We start from the raw sequence: 19,529 nt of genomic DNA on the forward strand, positions 1-19,529 counted from the left end.
GTAACGGGATAAACCGCGATCAAAGATCAACATTCGTGTTTTTAACTTTGTGGTTCTTGGTCGGTTTCTCCGGTGCTGCTGTGGAGTCCTGACCTGACATACCGTGAGCCAATCAGAGCGCAGGAAAGGGGACGCGCCTGACGTATGGGCGAAGGGAAGGGGGGAAGGTGGTAGCCAATCAGAGGGAGGTGGGGGCGGGATTTGGAATGTATGCGCGTTTTTAGGCTAGTCACTCTGTTTTCTCTGGTAAGGGTCGAGCGCGTGCCGGACAGTGGCCGCTCCCTGCTCGCGGACCCAGGAGAACACTTGGTTCGGTAAGCAGAACCGGACCGGGCCGGAGACAGGATGAGTGACCCGGTAAGGATCTGTGTGTCCAGCACGACCTCCCTCAGCAGCCCGGCTCCTGCCCCTGCTCCTGCCCCGGGCTCGGACACCTATAAAGGCTGGCTCTTTAAATGGACTAACTATCTGAAAGGGTACCAGCGGAGGTGGTTCGTCCTCAGTAACGGACTGCTGTCTTATTACAGGTATTTCTCACATTTTTAATACTTTTATTTTTTATTTTACACCTTAAATCATCACCTCCGCGCGACAAAACAGCTGCTTTCTCTGTCAGTGGAGCAGAAACGTGAGCTGTCAACCAGCCGCCTCGCTTCCCTGGTTCCATCCTGAATCCCTTCCTCCTTCCTTTATTCGTGTCCTTCACATTGCTCACAGTCTGCACTCTTCCTAGTGGACTAGATTCCCAAAACGGCGCCGATTGGGCACTGCCTGCCGCGCGCACTCACGCACGCGCACTCACGCAGCACTGAGCTGCTGCCTTCAGGCCCGTTTTTTCAGCTCAGTGTGACTCTCCAGTGTTTCCATTAAAAATAAAATAAATCTTTACCACAGACCACCAGATCATCCAGACTGCCTTTACTGAACACGCATTAATCCTAATTCCATGTCTTCTGTGTAATATGTGTTGATATAATGAGTTAGCTTGGCAGTAAACAGCAGTGACATCCTTCAGCATCAGCAGATGTTTATTTACTGAGGTGATTTTACATCTTTTTCATTTCACACACCACTCTCTCTATGGTTTTTAACAATATTTGGCAAGCTTGTATTATTTTAAAGCCTTGGGTATGAGGTCTTAATGCTGAACTGCATGCATTCAGTGCTTTTTTTAAAAGAAATAAACACTATAGTTGGATGTTTTCACTGTGAACAAGAACATTTAGCGTATTCTTGAATAAAAGTCACACGTTTCAGCCATGAAAAGAGGATAATGGATTGATAAGCCGTGTCCAAGGTGTTGTGAAAAAAAACAACAAAGCATTAAAGTGTAATGGTCCCGAGGAATAACATAATCGCGTGAACACTTTTCTGGCCATAAGCTTCAGAATCAGTGTTCGTTCAGGTTACGGTTTGTTTATGAAAGACAAAATGTTCTAACCTTCACTCATGTTTACACACAAATACATTTTTTTTACACACACACATGTTTAGGAAATCAAAAGATAGAAGCGTTCTCTTGCTTCAAAAAATTTTGGACTGCTACCTAACCATTAGTTCACGCTCGGAAATGAGACGTCGTTTGTAGTTTTGTGTCTTGTGAGCGTCTTCGAAGGCTATGTATCACTTGTAAAGCAAACTATTTACACAGAAATTTAAACAACGTCCAGATCAGTGTGAAAACTGGTTATTTGATTGATTAACATGTTGCATGCTGAGATTAGCGAAGCGACCTAACTCCTACCAGAGGCACCAAAGATCTCTGCAACTTCCGTCATTTTCTTTGTAAAGTCTTTGCATATTTAAAATCAGCATAAGATGAAACCACGGTTATATATATTTTCCTTCAGTCTTTGTAGGAACCAAAGTTCTGAATGGGGAATTGAAGAAACTTCGTACTACATGTGCCATAAGGTTGGTCCGAGGAAGCATTCAAGCCGATTGTTCGGGTTCGTCACTTTCCAAATTTGCAGAGAATTGAAAAAAAAATCTGTCACACATATGTAGAAAATGAACGATCACCTTTTGCTTTGTCGCTTGGTCGTGTAAAGAGGATGTCAGTATCAGATATCATATATCCTTATCACTTTTTAAAAAAGTATAAATGATGACACGGGGACCGTGTTTTCTGTCTTTCATTCCATGATCACCCAATTGAAAGGTATGTGGCAGAGAGGTGCCAATACTTTGTGCAGCGAGCCAGATGGACTCCAAAGAGTAACCGTACACCTAAGCGTGGTGAGTTAGTGTGATAAATGGTGTGTTTGGGATTGAGGGATATGTGATCAGTGGTATCTGAGTGCAGGATCGTGTGACTTGTTAAAATTGCAGCAAGCTCCACAGGTGTCACCTGTGGCCTGGGCGACTTCACCTGTTGTTCGAGGACGTGCTCTGAACTCGGCATGGTCCTCATGTTTCGTCTTACGCACACACGGCAACAGCGGCGGCGACGGCGTGTCCCATATGGCAGGTGTCACCTAACCCAATTACATCGTGCTCTTTTATTGGGTTCATTACTGCATGTAGGTCTGTTCCTCTGAGGATCAGCACACAGGAACCGTCAGCGCCGTCTGATCTCAAACTCGCAGACAAAACGGAATTCTAGGTCGAGTTAATCAGGATCAAGTCTGACTGGAATCACCAGATCGGAAAACTCATCTGGACTCGGAAGCGCCGCCCCGAATCATCATCATCGGTGAAGTAATGAACACAGTACAGTAAAGTTACTGAGTGTGCAGCAGAGTTACCGTTGATTATTTCCGTGTAAGAGCACGACCCCGGGTGTTTTATTCCTCTTACACCAATAATTACAGTTCTCTATTACTAAAGAACATTAAACAGTACCTTTTATCCATTTATAATTGCATTTAATGTTTGTGAAGCACAAGTTCCTGCTGTAGCAGCTTGAAATGTTCATCCCTTCATCAGCGTCTCTTTGTTTTTAGAGAGAATCACAGAAAAGTGTAAACTCCTCCCTCGGTCTTGAAGACGTCTGAAACCTTCCGGTTCCCGCTTCACCTCTGACTGTTACACTGACACTGGAGACTCCTTCCATGTTCCACAAATACGTTTCTCCTTCACTATAAATCTTTGGCTATAAAACATGACGCTTGTAAGACAGCTATAAATGAGAGTTATTACAAAACAAAATCACTATCATTTAAAGTATCATTTAAAATAACTGATAATGAATTTGGCTGTAATTTGGAGTAAATATTTATTTGTTGTTGCTAGTGAAGCGTATCTGTGCTCGTGCCTGTGTTCCTGTGTGTCCTGATGGCTGTAAGATAACGGTGAGCTGACTGAACTCACACTAACTGATCCGCCCTCGTTTATCAGACGCTCAGGTTTGGTCTGATAGCATCGCAACTGCCATCCGAGTCCGAGAGGGAAAGGACACGAGAGTATTGGAACACAGCCCATCATTTACCCTCAGCCAGCTTCCGGTCTGTCTCTCACACCCGAGCTTTCTTTCTTTCATTTGTTTTCTTTGTTTTTGTTCTTTTTTTTCTTTTTTCTGTTTTCTTTCTTATTAAATAATTATTCTTTCTTTTCTTATTTTTTCTTTTTTCATTTCTTCTTTTATTTTTTCCATCCTTATTAATTCTCCTCCCTCCCTCCACCCACCCCTCAGGGGGCTTTTTGTAACTTTTTGGTTCCTAAACGGGTTATAAATCTGAAACGGTTGCTGCAGTGTTTGACCTTAGTGTGTATACACACACACACACACACACACACACACACACACACACACACACACACACACACAGAGAGTTCTGTATGCTATAGAACATTTAGAGAGCTTCACAGATCAGTGCAGTCTACAGTCGTGTGTGTGGAGGGTTCCAGTCCCATTAACGTAGGTGTCAGACAGCTGGTTTTGGCATAAATTTGGAGTCTCTCTCTCTCTGACACACACACACACACACACACACACACACACACACACACACACACAGTTAATGCACTATAAATAAATAAAACCATTCTCAGTTGTGCCGTGTGTTTGACATGAAGTGCCCTCGTTCTTGCTCGCTCTCTCTCTCTCTCTTGCTCTGTCTGTCTGTCTGTCTCTATATCTCTCTCTTGCTCTCTCTGTCTCTCTCTCGTGCTCTCTCTAACACACACACACACACACACACACACACATGCTGACTCAGGGTGTGACTCCTGTGTCTCTTTCTGTTGAGTATTTTTGTGTGTGTTTCTGTCCTTTCTGTGAAAATCTTTCAGTCTGTTCCAGTGGATTAACACAGACAGACAGAGAGAGAGAGACTTATTCACAGTTCTGAATCAACGCTCCAGACACTCTGTAACTATGACAATGAAACATCTTTAACAACAAAACCACCATTTTTAAAGTGTTACTAGCCGGTGTGTGGTGTGTTTTGGGGGTTTATTATATTTGAGTGTGATTATCTCCGTGAACTCGGGCTGTGTTCCTGTGTACGGATTCCCCGCGTGCTGCTGTGTGGTCGTGGATCTGATACTCTTCCCTGTTCCAGGTGTAAATATCAGTAATTCCACAGAACTTTTAATATCCGCTGATTTTATGGACTCGCTGATGAATTGGTCACGCCCTAGCACTCCCTTATAGTCTACGCCCACTTTTTCCAGTTGCCTAGCAACAACATTTTCATGACTTTAACTTCACAAATCCTGATTTTTTTTTTCTTTTTCTCCCTGCATGAAAGCAGCACTAAGTTGTGTATTTTGTTGCTGTTCCCTCAGGACGCAGGCGGAGATGGCTCACACGTGTCGCGGCACCATTAACCTGGCCACGGCTCACATCGACACAGAGGACGCGTGTAACATCGTGCTGAGCAGCGGGGGGCGCACTTACCACCTGAAAGCTGGCACGGAGGTGGAGAGGCAGAAATGGGTGACAGCGCTGGAGCTGGCCAAAGCCAAAGCCATCCGCATGATGAACGATCAGTCAGGTGAGATCACCATGGGTTTAGATCAGGGGTTCTAAGCTTGGCTCTATCCACAGGCTCATAAGAGCTATGCCCACAGGGGGCGGAGTCTGCCTAAAACACAAGCATGTCTCAGTTTGGAACCTGAGCACATTTTTCTTTCTGTCTGTCTTTCTTTTGAGGTGCCTTTGGTGGTCTGTGGGTTTTTTTCCTTTTAATTTCCTTTTTTTTTTCTTTTTTCCCTTGACTGCATTATTGCTACTACAGTGTTCTACACAAGTGTGTGTGTGTGTGTGTGTGTGTTTCTCACACTGAGGCTCAATTATCTCTTTGTCATTTTCCCTTTTCTTGTTTTGTGTGTGTGTGTGTGTGTGTGTGTGTCAGGCTGCACTTTTGTATATGTGTCTGTCCCATGGGAAAGTATGTTTGAGTCTGTGTGCGCCTGCGTGTGTGGGAGCGTGTGTGTCCCCAGAGAAGATGGCTGAGTTCCAGACTGCTTTGGCCTGGTTAGTCTCCTGCTCTTCTCAGTTACGGGTCACACTATATTTAGCCATTTAGTGCTGCATAAGCAAACAGGGTGTGTGTGTGTGTGTGCACATATTTTTGTTGTTTTTGCAGTTGTGGTGTTTGCACATTTGTGTGTGTGAGAGAAGAGTGTAAGGCCGGCAACCTCCCCCCCGATTGGGGTTGTTATAATGTTTATTACCCCGTTGTTCAGGGTGGTGGTGGTTGTTGTCTCTGTAATGATCTGATGTCAGAATGTTCGGATCTGCAGTGATACGGTGTCGAGTCGTGTTAATGTGATACAGTGTGATTCACTTTTAATGGCTTCATTTTTAATGGAATAAAGTGAGCTTTGAGGATAGTGAGGCCACGCCTCCGTTGCTAGGACTTACAGTGGTGCTTGAAAGTTTGTGAACCCTTTAGAATTTTCTATATTTCTGTATAAATATGACCTAAAACATCATCAGATTTTCACACAAGTCCTAAAAGTAGATAAAGAGAACCCAGTTAAACAAATGAGACAAAAATATTATACTTGGTCATTTATTTATTGAGGAAAATGATCCAATATTACATATCTGTGAGTGGCAAAAGTATGTGAACCTTTGCTTTCAGTATCTGGTGTGACCCCCTTGTGCAGCAATAACTGCAACTAAACGTTTGCGGTAACTGTTGATCAGTCCTGCACACCGGCTTGGAGGAATTTTAGCCCGTTCCTCCGTACAGAACAGCTTCAACTCTGGGATGTTGGTGGGTTTCCTCACATGAACTGCTCGCTTCAGGTCCTTCCACAACATTTCCATTGGATTAAGGTCAGGACTTTGACTTGGCCATTCCAAAACATTCACTTTATTCTTCTGTAACCATTCTTTGGTAGAACGACTTGTGCGCTTAGGGTCGTTGTCTTGCTGCATGACCCACCTTCTCTTGAGATTCAGTTCATGGATAGATGTCCTGACATTTTCCTTTAGAATTCGCTGGTATAATTCAGAATTCATTGTTCCATCAATGATGGCAATCTGTCCTGGCCCAGATGCAGCAAAACAGGCCCAAACCATGATACTACCACCACCATGTTTCACAGATGGGATAAGGTTCTTATGCTGGAATGCAGGCTGGAATGCAGTGTTTTCCTTTCTCCAAACATAACGCTTCTCATTTAAACCAAAATTTCCATTTTGGTCTCATCTGTCCACAAAACATTTTTCCAATAGGCTTCTGGCTTGTCCACGTGATCTTTAGCAAACTGCAGACGAGCAGCAATGTTCTTTTTGGAGAGCAGTGGCTTTCTCCTTGCAACCCTGCCATGCACACCATTGTTGTTCAGTGTTCTTCTGATGGTGGACTCATGAACATTAACATTCGCCAATGTGAGAAAGGCCTTCAGTTGTTTAGAAGTTACCCTGGGGTCCTTTGTGACCTCGCTGACTATTACACGCCTTGCTCTTGGAGTGATCTTTGTTGGTTGACCACTCCTGGGAAGGGTAACAATGGTCTTGAATTTCCTCCATTTGTACACAATCTGTCTGACTGTGGATTGGTGGAGTCCAAACTCTTTAGAGATGGTTTTGTAACCTTTTCCAGCCTGATGAGCATCAACAACACTTTTTCTGAGGTCCTCAGAAATCTCCTTTGTTCGTGCCATGATACACTTCCACAAACATGTGTTGTGAAGATCAGACTTTGATAGATCCCTGTTCTTTAAATAAAACAGGGTGCCCACTCACACCTGATTGTCGTCCCATTGATTGAAAACACCTGACTCTAATTTCACCTTCAAATTAACTGCTAATCCTAGAGGTTCACATACTTTTGCCACTCACAGATATGTAATATTGGATCATTTTCCTCAATAAATAAATGACCAAGTATAATATTTTTGTCTCATTTGTTTAACTGGGTTCTCTTTATCTACTTTTAGGACTTGTGTGAAAATCTGATGATGTTTTAGGTCATATTTATGCAGAAATATAGAAAATTCTAAAGGGTTCACAAACTTTCAAGCACCACTGTACACATACAGAGGCCACACCCCCTTCATCTCCACTGGAACTTACAGATACAAAGGCCACACCCCTTCATCTCCTTCTCTGAAATTTAGATACAAAGGCCACACCCCTTCATCTCCCTCACTCAGTCTTACACATACAAAGGCCACACCCCTTCACTAATACTCGAGGCCCTGCCTCCTCATCCTCCTTCATTAGGACTGTTGATGGAAGGAATAAACCATAGTCACTGAGCTTTTCACGTACAGCTCAGTTTTCTGTAATACCACTGGATGACCTGCAGGTGGTGCTCTCTTCCTCTTCACTCTCTCAGCCACACTGAGCTGCAGTGAGATTTCAGTCACCTGCTGCTCGAGGCTCCGCCTCTGTGCTGGAATGAGTTTGGTTAGGATTTCGGGGGGGGGGAGAGCTGCTTCTTTATCACTGTAGGTGCCAAAAGTATTGGAATATCACCGTTTAATCTGTTATCATACACAGCTCTCAGAATTTATTTCACTGTTTTTAAAGGGAATAAAGAGGAGTCGAGTCTAGTTGTAGCCACACCCCTGGATAATATATTCTTTTGAGCCCCGCCCCTTTTAACAATTGCACTACTCTTGATCAGCATAACAAAACATACGCCACTGTCTGAGGCTCTGTCTCTGTCCATGGTGCTGAAACCCGTGTCACTGTCTCCTTAGCCCCTCCCACATATTTCTCTCTCTCATCTCTCTCAGTCTCTTAATAAGCAGCAAGGTGGAGGCATGTTCTCTGTCTCTCTCTCTCTCTCTCTCTCTCTCTCTCTCTCTCTCTCGCTGTCTATCATTTTATGAATTGGATTAGGACTGAGAGGAGACAGTAATTCCTCCTGGCATGTAAGTAACCTCACTCCTGTGTGTGTGTGTGTGTGTGTGAGAGAGAGAGAGAGAGAGAGAGAGAGAAAGAAACGCACTGCTTTGTTCACACTGTAATGGTACAGTGAGGGAGTGGTACAGTTTGAGTGTATGTGTGTGTGTGGGGATTCCGCTCTGACTGTTATTGAAATCTGTTTCAGTTTATTGTGGTTATTGATGATGATCTGCTCTGCTTTATTACTCACTCTCCTGTTTGATTTACTGCCTTCATTTTCGTGTGTGCGTGTTTCACCAGCTCACATTTTTCATGCTGCTTCACACTGATGTGGATTATCACTGCCTGACAGATGGACACACTCTCTGACTCTCTCTCTCACACACACACACACACACACACACACACACACACACACACACACAGAGCAATAGAAGACATACTTTGAACTTTTCACCTTGTCTTGGCTTCTAATATCAGGGGTGATGCACCACAACTAACTTACCATCTCTCTCACACACACACACACACACACACACACACACACACACACACACACACAGACTGTACTTTGGATGTTAATTAGATTCGTTTTGTGGAGGAGTCTGAGTCAGCTGTCATTGGTGTCCAATTATTTCTGTACACACACATACAGCTTTGACTGCTTTATTGAACACATCATTTTAAGTTTAGTTGTGAAGATTTAAACGGAAAATAAATAAGATCAGCCAAGGGCAACACTAGGAAAAAACACTAGGTCTTTTTTTTTTTTTTATAAAGAGGGTACGGCACTCAAGTGGTACAGATTAAAATGGTGTTACAGGTTTATAATCCTATTGCAAGTGTTATAAATCTGAAAGGTAAATGTATTTAAACAGGATCCACAGCAACATTTATTTATATATAAATATATTTTATTTGTTTACCTACCTTTAGATCTAAGCGGTTATGATGGCAGGAGAGCAGTTGTAATGGCAGGAGAGTGGTTGCGGTGGCAGGCGAGCGGTTATGATGGCGGGAGAGCAGTTATGATGGAGGGAGAGCAGTTGCGGGCGAGCGGTGGTGGGCGAGCGGTTATGATGGCGGGAGAGCAGTTATGATGGAGGGAGAGCAGTTGCGGGCGAGCGGTGGCGGGTGAGCGGTTATGATGGCGGGAGAGCGGTTATGATGGCGGGAGAGCGGTTATGATGGCAGGAGAGCGATTGCGGTGGCAGGAGAGTGGTGGTGGTGGCGGGAGAGCGGTTGCGATGGCGGGAGAGGGGTTATGATGGCAGGAGAGCAGTTGTAATGGCAGGAGAGCGGTTGCGGTGGCGGCCGAGCAAGCGGTTATGATGGCAGGAGAGCAGTTGTAATAGCAGGAGAGTGGTTGCGGGCGAGCAGTTGTGGTGGCGGGTGAGCGGTTGCGGTGGCGGGCGAGCGGTTGCGATGGCGGGCGGTGGCGGGCGAGCGGTTGCGATGGCGGGCGGTGGCGGGCGAGCGGTTGCGATGGCGGGCGAGCGGTTGCGATGGCGGGTGGTGGCGGGCGAGCGGTTGTTATGGCGGGCGGTGGCGGGCGAGCGGTTGCGATGGCGAGCGGTGGCGAGCGAGTGGTTGCAATGGCGGGCGAGCGGGGCAAGCGGTTGCGATGGCAGGCGAGCGGTTGCGATGGTGGGTGAGCGGTGGCGGGCGAGAGGTTGCGGTGGCGGGAGAGCGGTTATGATGGCGGGCGAGCGGTGGCGGGAGAGCGGTTGCGGTGGCGGGAGAGCGGTGGCGGGAGAGCGGTGGCGGGAGAGCGGTTGCGATGGCGGGAGAGCGGCTGTGGTGGCGGGTGAGCGGTTATGATGGCGGGAGAGCGGTTGCGGTGGCGGGATGGCGGGAGAGCGGTTGCGGGTGAGCGGTTCCGATGGCGGTAGAGCAGGGCGAGCGGTTGCAATGGTGGGCGGGCAAGCGGTTGCGATGACGGGCAAGCGGTTGCGGGCGAGCGGTTGCGATGGCAGGAGAGCGGGGCGAGTGGTTGCGATGGCAGGAGAGCGGTTGCGATGGCAGGAGAGCGGTTGCGGTGGCGGGAGAGCGGTTATGATGGCGGGAGAGCGGTTGCAGGCGGGTGTTTGCAATGGCAGGCGAGCGGTTGCGGTGGCGGGAGAGCGGTGGCGGGAGAGCGGTGGCGGGAGAGCGGTGGCGATGGCGGGAGAGCGGTGGCAGTGGCGGGAGAGCGGTGGCAGTGGCGGGAGAGCGGTTGCAGTGGCGGGAGAGCGGTTGCAGTGGCGGGAGAGCGGTTATGATGGCGGGAGAGCGGTTTGCTGTGGCGGGAGAGCGGTTATGATGGCGGGAGAGCGGTTGCTGTGGCAGGAGAGCGGTTCTGGTGGCGGGTGAGCGGTTGCGGTGGTGGGAAAGCGGTTATGATGGCGGTAGAGCGGTTGTGGTGGTGGGAGAGTGGTTGTGGTGGTGGGAGAGCAGTTATGATGGCGGTAGAGCGGTTGCCGTGGCGGGAGAGCGGTTGCAGTGGCGGGAGAGCGGTTGCAGTGGCGGGAGAGCGGTTTGCTGTGGCGGGAGAGCGGTTATGATGGCGGGAGAGCGGTTGCTGTGGCAGGAGAGCGGTTCTGGTGGCGGGTGAGCGGTTGCGGTGGTGGGAAAGCGGTTATGATGGCGGTAGAGCGGTTGCGGTGGTGGGAGAGTGGTTGTGGTGGTGGGAGAGCAGTTATGATGGCGGTAGAGCGGTTGCCGTGGCGGGAGAGCGGTTGCAGTGGCGGGAGAGCGGTTGCAGTGGCGGGAGAGCGGTTGCAGTGGCGGGAGAGCGGTTAGAATAATAACAGATGGTGAATATTTGACAGTACACTCATGTTCCTGTGACTTTTACTTTTTTCTCCGTTTCCCTTGGTCATGCTGTGCTTCTGCGAATATGTGACTAATTTCAAAGCATAACCCCACCACCATCACCACCACACACACACACACACACACACACACACACACACACACACACACACACACACGTGCGCGCGCACACACACACACACACACACACACACACGTGCGCACACACACACGCAGCATGTGGCCTGACTTCTATTTTCTCAGATACAGTGTGTAGCTGTGACGTGTCTGTGGTTCGGCTCTGAGAGATCTTAATTGTTTCTGTCTGTCTCTCACACACACACATGCACCTCCTCTCTAAAGCGATAATTACATTGACAGGATGCTGTTAATTCTCTCTTTATTTTCATTTTATAGTCTCTGTGTGTGTGTGTGTCCGTCCAAACCCAAACTGTCACTGCTGGTGTAATTCCAGTGTTTAGTTTTTATGGAGATGATTCCTGAAACACTCATTAAGCTTTATCCTGATGAGATGTTTACACTAATATTATTAAATAATAAATGATAAATTAGTTAATAAATATTTTCTGAGGAGGAGACGGGTACCAGTACTCGAGCTGGGTACAGATGGTTCCGGGTTTGGATTAATAACTGTACAGTGTGGCATCATCTGGATTTAAACTTCTCTCATGATGACAGGACCAATCTATTGATAGACGCAGCACTCGGGAGCCTCAGATTCGATTTTATACGCGCGCGCACACACTTTTTATCATTATAGAGACATTTGGTCCTCATAAAGGAATAAAAACAGGACCTGAATTTGCCATGTCTTATAGGGACCTGCAAAGAAAGTGTGTCTGATTCTCTCATGCATGTAAATGTGTGTGTGTGCGTACACACAGAGGCAGCAGTAGTGACCTTGGTGCAGTGGTAATAACTCTGCATTAAAGTCTCCATCAGCGTCAGAACCAGGTTCAGTGTGGTTTAAGCTCTCGTCTTTCTCCTTTCAGGCTCCGCCCACACGTATACGGACATTCCTGGGCAAACCTCCAGTCCACAGGAGCAGTGTTTTTGAAAACCTCTCCATCCAAACCATAACATCTTGAAAACCTTCACATGAATGTGCCGAGTCAGTCTGTGGTGACACCATTGTGTCTGAAAGTGTTCGTAAAACTCCAGGAGAACGACGTTGAAAGAGACGTTGAAATGCAGAAAAACGCAACATGATGGAAAGCTGGTTCCTGTATTCATCGCATCCTGGCTGGTCATGCGTGGGGTCTGACACTGATGTGGCACTGTTGTGTACGGTTACACTTCGGTCTTATCGTAACTCTGCGATCTGTGGGAGCTGTGGGTTCAGGAGCAGCACAGCGCTGATCGTTATCTGGGTTTCTGTCGCAGTTTTGTGCAAAATGGAAGCGATATTCTAAAACTTTCTACAAAACACAGTTGTGAATGGTCTGTGATTTAAAGCTGGGTTTCTTCTTTCGCGACAGCTCTTACAGATCTCTCCCTTCAGAAAGTTCGTTTCCGTTTGCTCTCCATGTTGTCATGTGACTTAAATACAAGAACGGTTTCCATTTCAAGTTAGTGAAATATTGTTTTATCAAATCGTCTGAAAAAATAAACACCATGTGAGCATAACTTTTTTTTTTTGTGACATTGGAGAGTTTGTTCGAAATTCGCGTTTCCATTACTCGCTTTTTTTAGTTTGTGGTTTCAAGTCACGCCTTCAGCAGGTTAATGGAAACGCAGCTGTATCCTCTACGCGAGGGCTGAATTTATTCACACGCTAAACACAGTTTCGTGCTGTAACCGTTTTTTTACTCAAGTTATTTATGTCTACACAAAAACAGTGTAAGCAAATTTGAACAGGTTTTGTCCACTGTAGAGGCGTTTTTGAAAAGCTTCATTTTTCAGGGACCCTGAATGCCATTTGTTTGTGGAGGAATTAAAAAAAAAAAATTACATTTACAAAAATCTCTGAATACGTGTGGACAGGTGTGTAGATGTTTAGTCACCGAGTGTACGCCTGTAGTCATGAGGTCTGAACGAGAGAGAGAGAGAGAGAGAGAGAGAGAAAAATAAATGAATGTAAGTCAGAGAGGCAGCACCATCAACCTTCAGTACGTACACACACACACACACACACACACACACACACACACACACTGCGGCAGTGCAGCACTGACAGACTGGCGAGCACAGTAAAGATGATGTGTGTGTGTGTGTGTGTGAGTGAGTGTGTGTATAGAAAAGCAGGGACAGATCTCTCTCTCTCTCTCTCTCTCTCTCTCTCTCTCTCTCTCTCTCTCTCTCTAACCAGTGAGGGTGTGTGTTCATCATCCCTGCAGTGTGTGTGTGTGTGCTGAATAAGGAGAATAACTGGAGAATCACCGGTGCTCTCCCACCCCCCCTTCTCCCTCACGTACTTCCTGTTCTGTGTGTGTGTGTGTGTGTGTGTGTGTGTGTGTGTGTGGGGCGCGAGTGGTGAAGTGAGGACGAGGACGTGTGATGAACAGCAGAGCATGCTGGGAACCGGGCACGGCGCGTGCTGTGTGCGGCTCGAGCTGCCTGCGTCGCCTCGGCAACACGCAGCCCACACCCCATGGTGGACGGGGACGGGGGGACGGAGCCTCCTCTGCTTCCTCACACACGCCTACTCCAGTCCGCTCGTCCTCCTTCTGCCGCTTCCTCAATTTCGCCTGCCTCCGAGGTAGACCGCATTTACTTCTCTCTCTCTGTCTGTCTCTCTCATCTGCCTTTTTTAAGAGTTTGACAGGTATGGTGTCTCGAGGGGCGGGATTCTTTTTGTGTTCTAGTATCTTTCATCGCACGTGTGTGTGTGTGTGTGTGTGTGTTAACCGTGAAACTCTTAAGTACTGAAGTGACACTCTGCTCTCACTTCTGGGGCAGGACAGTGCTGTCCACTCCTCAGGGTCCTAAAGCCCTACACGTGCTTTTATTTTAAAGATTCGTAGCTTGAAGCGTGGGTGGCACGGTGGTGTAGTGGTTAGCGCTGTCGCCTCACAGCAAGAAGGTCCTGGGTTCGAGCCCCGTGGCCGGCGAGGGCCTTTCTGTGTGGAGTTTGCATGTTCTCCCCGTGTCCGCGTGGGTTTCCTCCGGGTGCTCCGGTTTCCCCCACAGTCCAAAGACATGCAGGTTAGGTTAACTGGTGACTCTAAATTGAGCGTAGGTGTGAATGTGAGTGTGAATGGTTGTCTGTGTCTATGTGTCAGCCCTGTGATGACCTGGCGAGTTGTCCAGGGTGAACCCCGCCTTTCGCCCGTAGTCAGCTGGGATAGGATCCAGCTTGCCTGCGACCCTGTAGAACAGGATAAAGCGGCTACAGATAATGAGATGAGATGAGCTTGAAGCATCTGGAGAGCCGTGATTTGATCCCGTTTGTTGATTCTGTGTTTCTTTTTCAAACAGGAAGTGTCGAGCACTTGAGTGCTACATCGGAGCCTTTCAGTAGTGTTCAAGATGCACAACACCTCCCTCTGAATCTAAAAAACAGATTTGTGAGAAGAAAGTTTTGTTCAGCTGTGGATGATTTCTCACTCAGGACTGTCTGTGTTAACCAGGATGCCAAGACGCCGTGTGTGTGTGTGTGTGTTTGGAGTTATGATGTACGTGTTTGAGATGTGGTTGAGTGTCGGCGTCGCCGATGGTGACCGAGAGCCTCAGGGTCGTCACCAGGACACGTGACACGTCTGAGTGGGGGATGAGATGAAAATGTGACGCTTACTACTTGGCGCAGGGTATACAGACGGAATTCAGAGTAAAACGCTCCTCTGAAAAAGGTCACATGACCACACATGCCACCCTCTTCCACATGATTAAACTCCGCCCATTTATTCTCTGTTGGAAAGGGAACAGTGTGTGTGAAGGCGACACGGACGAACCAAGTTTACTGCTGATGAGCTGCTACTGTAGAGCAAGACACGCCTCCCAGGGGCGGGGCATATACATTCTAGAGCGCATTTAATTGAAGACTGTTATATGAGTCATCAGAAAGATTTAAAATAGAAGATTCAGTATCCACAACGTGTGTGTGGTGGGATTTTATTTTTTTTTTTCCCCATAACATTAAAATCTGTGAAACCCTGGTTGTGATTTGAGGAGCCCTTTCAGGACGAGTCGTGTGCCAATAATCAGACAAATGAGATCATGGTGATATTTAATTGAATCTCTTTATTCCCTGAAGTCTGGTAGATGGATCTAACTGTGCAGAAGTGCACGGCTGGTAGAGGAAGGTTAAATATGGCATGTGATCGGTTGTTGGCGTTTGCTGGAAGGGGTATATGTTCCGCGTAGCGTCCTGCGTGGTTGTATTGACCGGACCCGAGCCTTAAAAGGCCGCAGATGCCGCAGTACTTCAGTCAGAGCGCTGGGAGTGAGTTCCAGGCCTCGGTGTGAAAGGCTCAGTGCTTCATCATGCTTCATGCTGCAGACATGTCACACTGCTGCCGCGCTCTCAGCCTGAGCTCATTAACGGAGTTTAGAGCCTCAGTGAAACAAACGTGTTCTACAGAAACGCCGATCCCTGGGGCAGCTTTTAAACGCAAGGTGTTTTATTCCTTCAGAGGAAGTGTGTGATAATATGGGCTCTGATCTGTGTCCTTATCACTTACTGTACCGCTGCAGGAAAACAGTCTCCCTCAGAGATCACTAAACATCTGTCTGTCTGAATACAGCGTCTGTCTGTCAAGTCTTTCTGTCTATAAACAGTATCTGTCTATCTATCTACCTGTCTGTCTGTCTGTCTATATCTGTCTGTCTCTCTATTTGAAGGTGAAACTCAGAAAATTCACTTTATCAGCTGTGTAACTCGACTCCGAACACCTGGAAATTTCCTCCCGTAAACACTCGCGCGACTTTTGGCTGTAATTTGCAGATAAAGAGCAACTTGGAGTCGAATTTGTTTTATGAAGAATCTTAACGTAACGGAGTGAAATTAAATTAATCGTTGTTGCTTTAATCATCAGACAGACAGAAGCTACTTTGCAGTGTGTGTGTGTGTGTGTGTGTGCATTGTTAATGCAAACTGAAAATTAGAAGCGTTTTGATGATTTAACCTTAGCTAACCTTTTGTGACTGGACATTAAAATGAAATGTGTTTTTAATTGTGTATCCGGCCTTTCATGTGGGCAAATCTCTCTCTCTCTCTCTCTCTCTCTCTCTCTCTCTCTCTCTCTCCTGGTAGTGTTCTTGAGGACAGCTGTCTTTTCTTGCCGACAGGGGTGTGTGTGTGTGTGTGTGTGTGTGTGGATAAAGGTTGTAGTGAAGGACACGCAGCCCAGTTACAGCTGTACTTTGTTTGTTCATGCCTATAGAGAACTGTGTTTATCCTCTAAAAGAATTATTTTTTTTTCTAGTTGATAAATTAAAAAAAAAAAATCCACACTACAGTTTCTTGGTTCCTCAGGCGTTCTTTGAATCGTTGTTCTTTGTGTTTTAAGGGTTCTGTCAGACGGAGAACCCAAAGAACCCTTCAGGATGCTGTATTAATTATATATTCTCAGGTACAGAAATTGAAGATGCTTTCAAAGTAATGAAATGGAAAGTTCTTAAATATAATAATTGTGCAGTAAGCAGCAAAAAAATTGATCCATATTTGGCATTAGGGTTGTACTTTACAAAATAAAATACAACATTTTAATGTCAGCTGCCTCCAGTCAGATTTGTAATTTAAAAAAAACTGATTTGAGCGATACAGTATCGATAATATTGATATCGTAATAAAATTTGTCACAATACATATTTCTGAGCTATATTGGGATATCTTTTAATTAAATTTAAGGATTTTTAATTAAAAAATTAATTATGATAATTAAAAGCTGAGGTGGTCTTCAAATTTTGGACTTATTATTATTTCACAATTTTAAATATTTATAAATATCTATCAGTTCATTTTGTTTGTTTGTTTGTTTGTTTGTTTAATAATTGTGATATTTTTGTCACATTGCCCCACCCCCACCAGCCTTCTTGATGTTTCATTCACTTAATATCTTTAACAACATGAAGAAAATTACATCTAACATTCATAAATAAATGAATAAATAAATAGGAGACAAAATTTATATAATGGCACTGAGGGTGCCAAAACAATTGCACGATGTTGTATAGTGAAGGCATAAAGCACTTTTTCTTTTGTGGCGATGTTATCATTGGAGAATCTCTTTTACCATCACAGTTTTTACCCATTAAAGACCATGTTGTACTTTTTATCCGTTTATGGTTACATCTCATGCTGTGGAATGTCTTTTTTTGTTTGTTATAGCAGCGATAAACGCTCGTTCCCTCACACTCGCCTCTCTGTTTTCTCCATAAGACAAATCATAAAGTGTAAACTCCGCTGTCCTGAAGATGTCAGAGAACCTAAAGTTCCAGTTTTACGTCTGACTGTTACAGAGCGCTGACGCTGGAGACTCCTCCCAGAAACGTTAGAATAAATAGCTCTTTTAAAAAAATTTTAATTAATTTTTTTAACACTTCGTTTCCGTGGAGCGTCTGCTGTACACATCCCTGTGAATGATCTGTTACTATAGAAACAATAACGTGCATTAATAAAGACCTGGTGTTGTAGAAAACGAATCAACCCCTCGTGCCCCGTCAGAGCTGATGGTTCTCCAGCGCTGTGGTTGGAGCTGGAGGTTCTGAGCTCAGGTGAATGTGAGGCGAATCCTCGTGATCACCGCCGCACTGAGAGGTCACGTGGTGATGATGTTATTCTGGGGACTGTCCTTGGTCCTCGTTGTACCTCTGGCTGTGGTGCAGAATGTAAAACGAGGCCGGTTCTGCGGGTTCTCTTCCAGCTCATCACTCGTATCCAGTCATGGTTCATTAAAAACACTCGTTATATAATTATATACTTCAAAAACAACACCTGAGTTCAGAGAGGTGCGTTATATTCATCTGTGAGGTAAAGTTTATTACCCAAGGACACTACAGGTACCTTTGGGATTCTTCTGTAACTTAATCCAAAAATATTGGCACTCTTACAGAGCATTTTTTAAAAAAAGGGAGGGGTTTGTGTTTGTATGAAGGAGATCTTACACACAGTGGGCTGCGTTTATTAATCGTTTAATAAAGTACTCGCGTGGGTATGTTGATGAACACCGTTAGTTACCAAACATGTTCACGGCACAGCTGATTTACACTCCTCGCTGTTTCAGATCCAGTACGAGAACAGGTATGATCTCTCTGTTTTTGGGACTCGATAAGAACACTGATGTTCTCCTGAGTAACGACGCAGTATTAATTAATCAGTGATGTCACAGGAGAGTTTATTTCACTGTTTGTGTGGTTTAAATATCCGCCGTGTGTGTGTGTGTGTGTGTGTGTGTGTTCACACTCTGATGTTATGAGACTCGTTTATTCATCAGAGAGCTGCACTCGTTAGTGTGGAACAGGAAGTCTGTGGTTCTGTACAGCTGTGAGGAGAAAGATCATCAGCAACACAGTTAAAGGCAGAACATGGGAGAAAGAAAGAAAGAGAGGGAGGGAGGGAGGGAGGGGAGAAAGCAAGATGGATAGATGAAAAAGAAAGGAGGAAGGGATGGGTGGATCAAAGAGAGAAAGAAAGACAGGGATGGATGGATGGATGGATGGATGGATGAAGGAGAGAAAGATAGAAAGAAAGAAGGGGATGGATGGATTGATGAAAGGATGAAGGGAGGGAAGAAAGAGAGAAAGAAGGAGATGGATGGAAGAGAGTAAGAAACTGGATAGATGAAAGAAAGCAAGATGGGGTGGGTGGATGGGTGAAAGAGAAAGAAAGGGATGTATGTATGAAAGAGAGATAGAGGGATGAAAAAGAAAGCAAGAAGGAGGGATAGATGGACAAAAAAGAAAAAGCTGGAGGGATGGGTTAATGAAAAAGAAAGAAGGGGATGGATGGGTGGATGGAAGAGAGTAAGAAACCGGATGGATGAAAAAAGATAGAAGGGTGGTCGGTGGGTGGGTGGATTGATAGAAAGGAGGAGGGATGGATGAGAGAGAGAAAGAAAGAAAGAAAGATGGCTAGATGAAAGGAAAAACCAGACTCTGAGGTGTGTGTGTGTGTGTGTGTGTGAAGCGGTGAATGAAGCGGTGTGTTTGTTGATGTGGTGAATCTGCAGTGTTTTCTGTTTACAGTATCGGGTTAGCGTTTATTTTATTTACACTGATGGAGTGATGGTGATGGAGTGATGGTGATGGAGTGATAAAGTACACATTTCTTTCCATTGTTTATGGTTTAGAGATGAAATGGAGTTTATTTCAGTGATAATTTTGCCTAATTGATATTTAGTGTGGAATTCTGTGAGAACGCTGTGAGGCTGCTCTGGTGTGTGTGTGTGTGTGTGTGTGTGTGTTCATCACCGGTTTGTGTTTGAGAGTCTGATCAGTGAAGGAGTAAAAACCGAGTCGATGTTTAAAACAGTTTCTCGTGTCTGAATGCTTGGCCCCCTGTGCTCGCTGCGGGCAGGTG

The 19,529-nt window shown here is 45.7% G+C and overlaps 1 protein-coding gene across 2 annotated transcripts in view; it reads left to right on the forward strand.

Annotated features, from left to right (window-relative positions):
- The first annotated feature begins 229 nt into the window (after positions 1-229).
- osbp2b (oxysterol binding protein 2b) overlaps positions 230-19,529 on the forward strand; it is a 58,847-nt gene continuing 39,547 nt past the window's right edge. For both annotated transcript variants that reach the window (XM_060907549.1, XM_060907550.1), the window contains exons 1-2: positions 230-527; positions 4,732-4,940. In XM_060907549.1, the coding sequence (XP_060763532.1) occupies positions 346-527; positions 4,732-4,940 (391 nt within the window). In that variant the 5' untranslated portion in view covers positions 230-345. The remainder of the gene's footprint in view (positions 528-4,731; positions 4,941-19,529) is intronic.

The sequence above is a fragment of the Neoarius graeffei genome, chromosome 24, assembly GCF_027579695.1.
Source record: "Neoarius graeffei isolate fNeoGra1 chromosome 24, fNeoGra1.pri, whole genome shotgun sequence".
In the NCBI taxonomy this organism is placed as follows: Eukaryota; Metazoa; Chordata; class Actinopteri; order Siluriformes; family Ariidae; genus Neoarius; species Neoarius graeffei.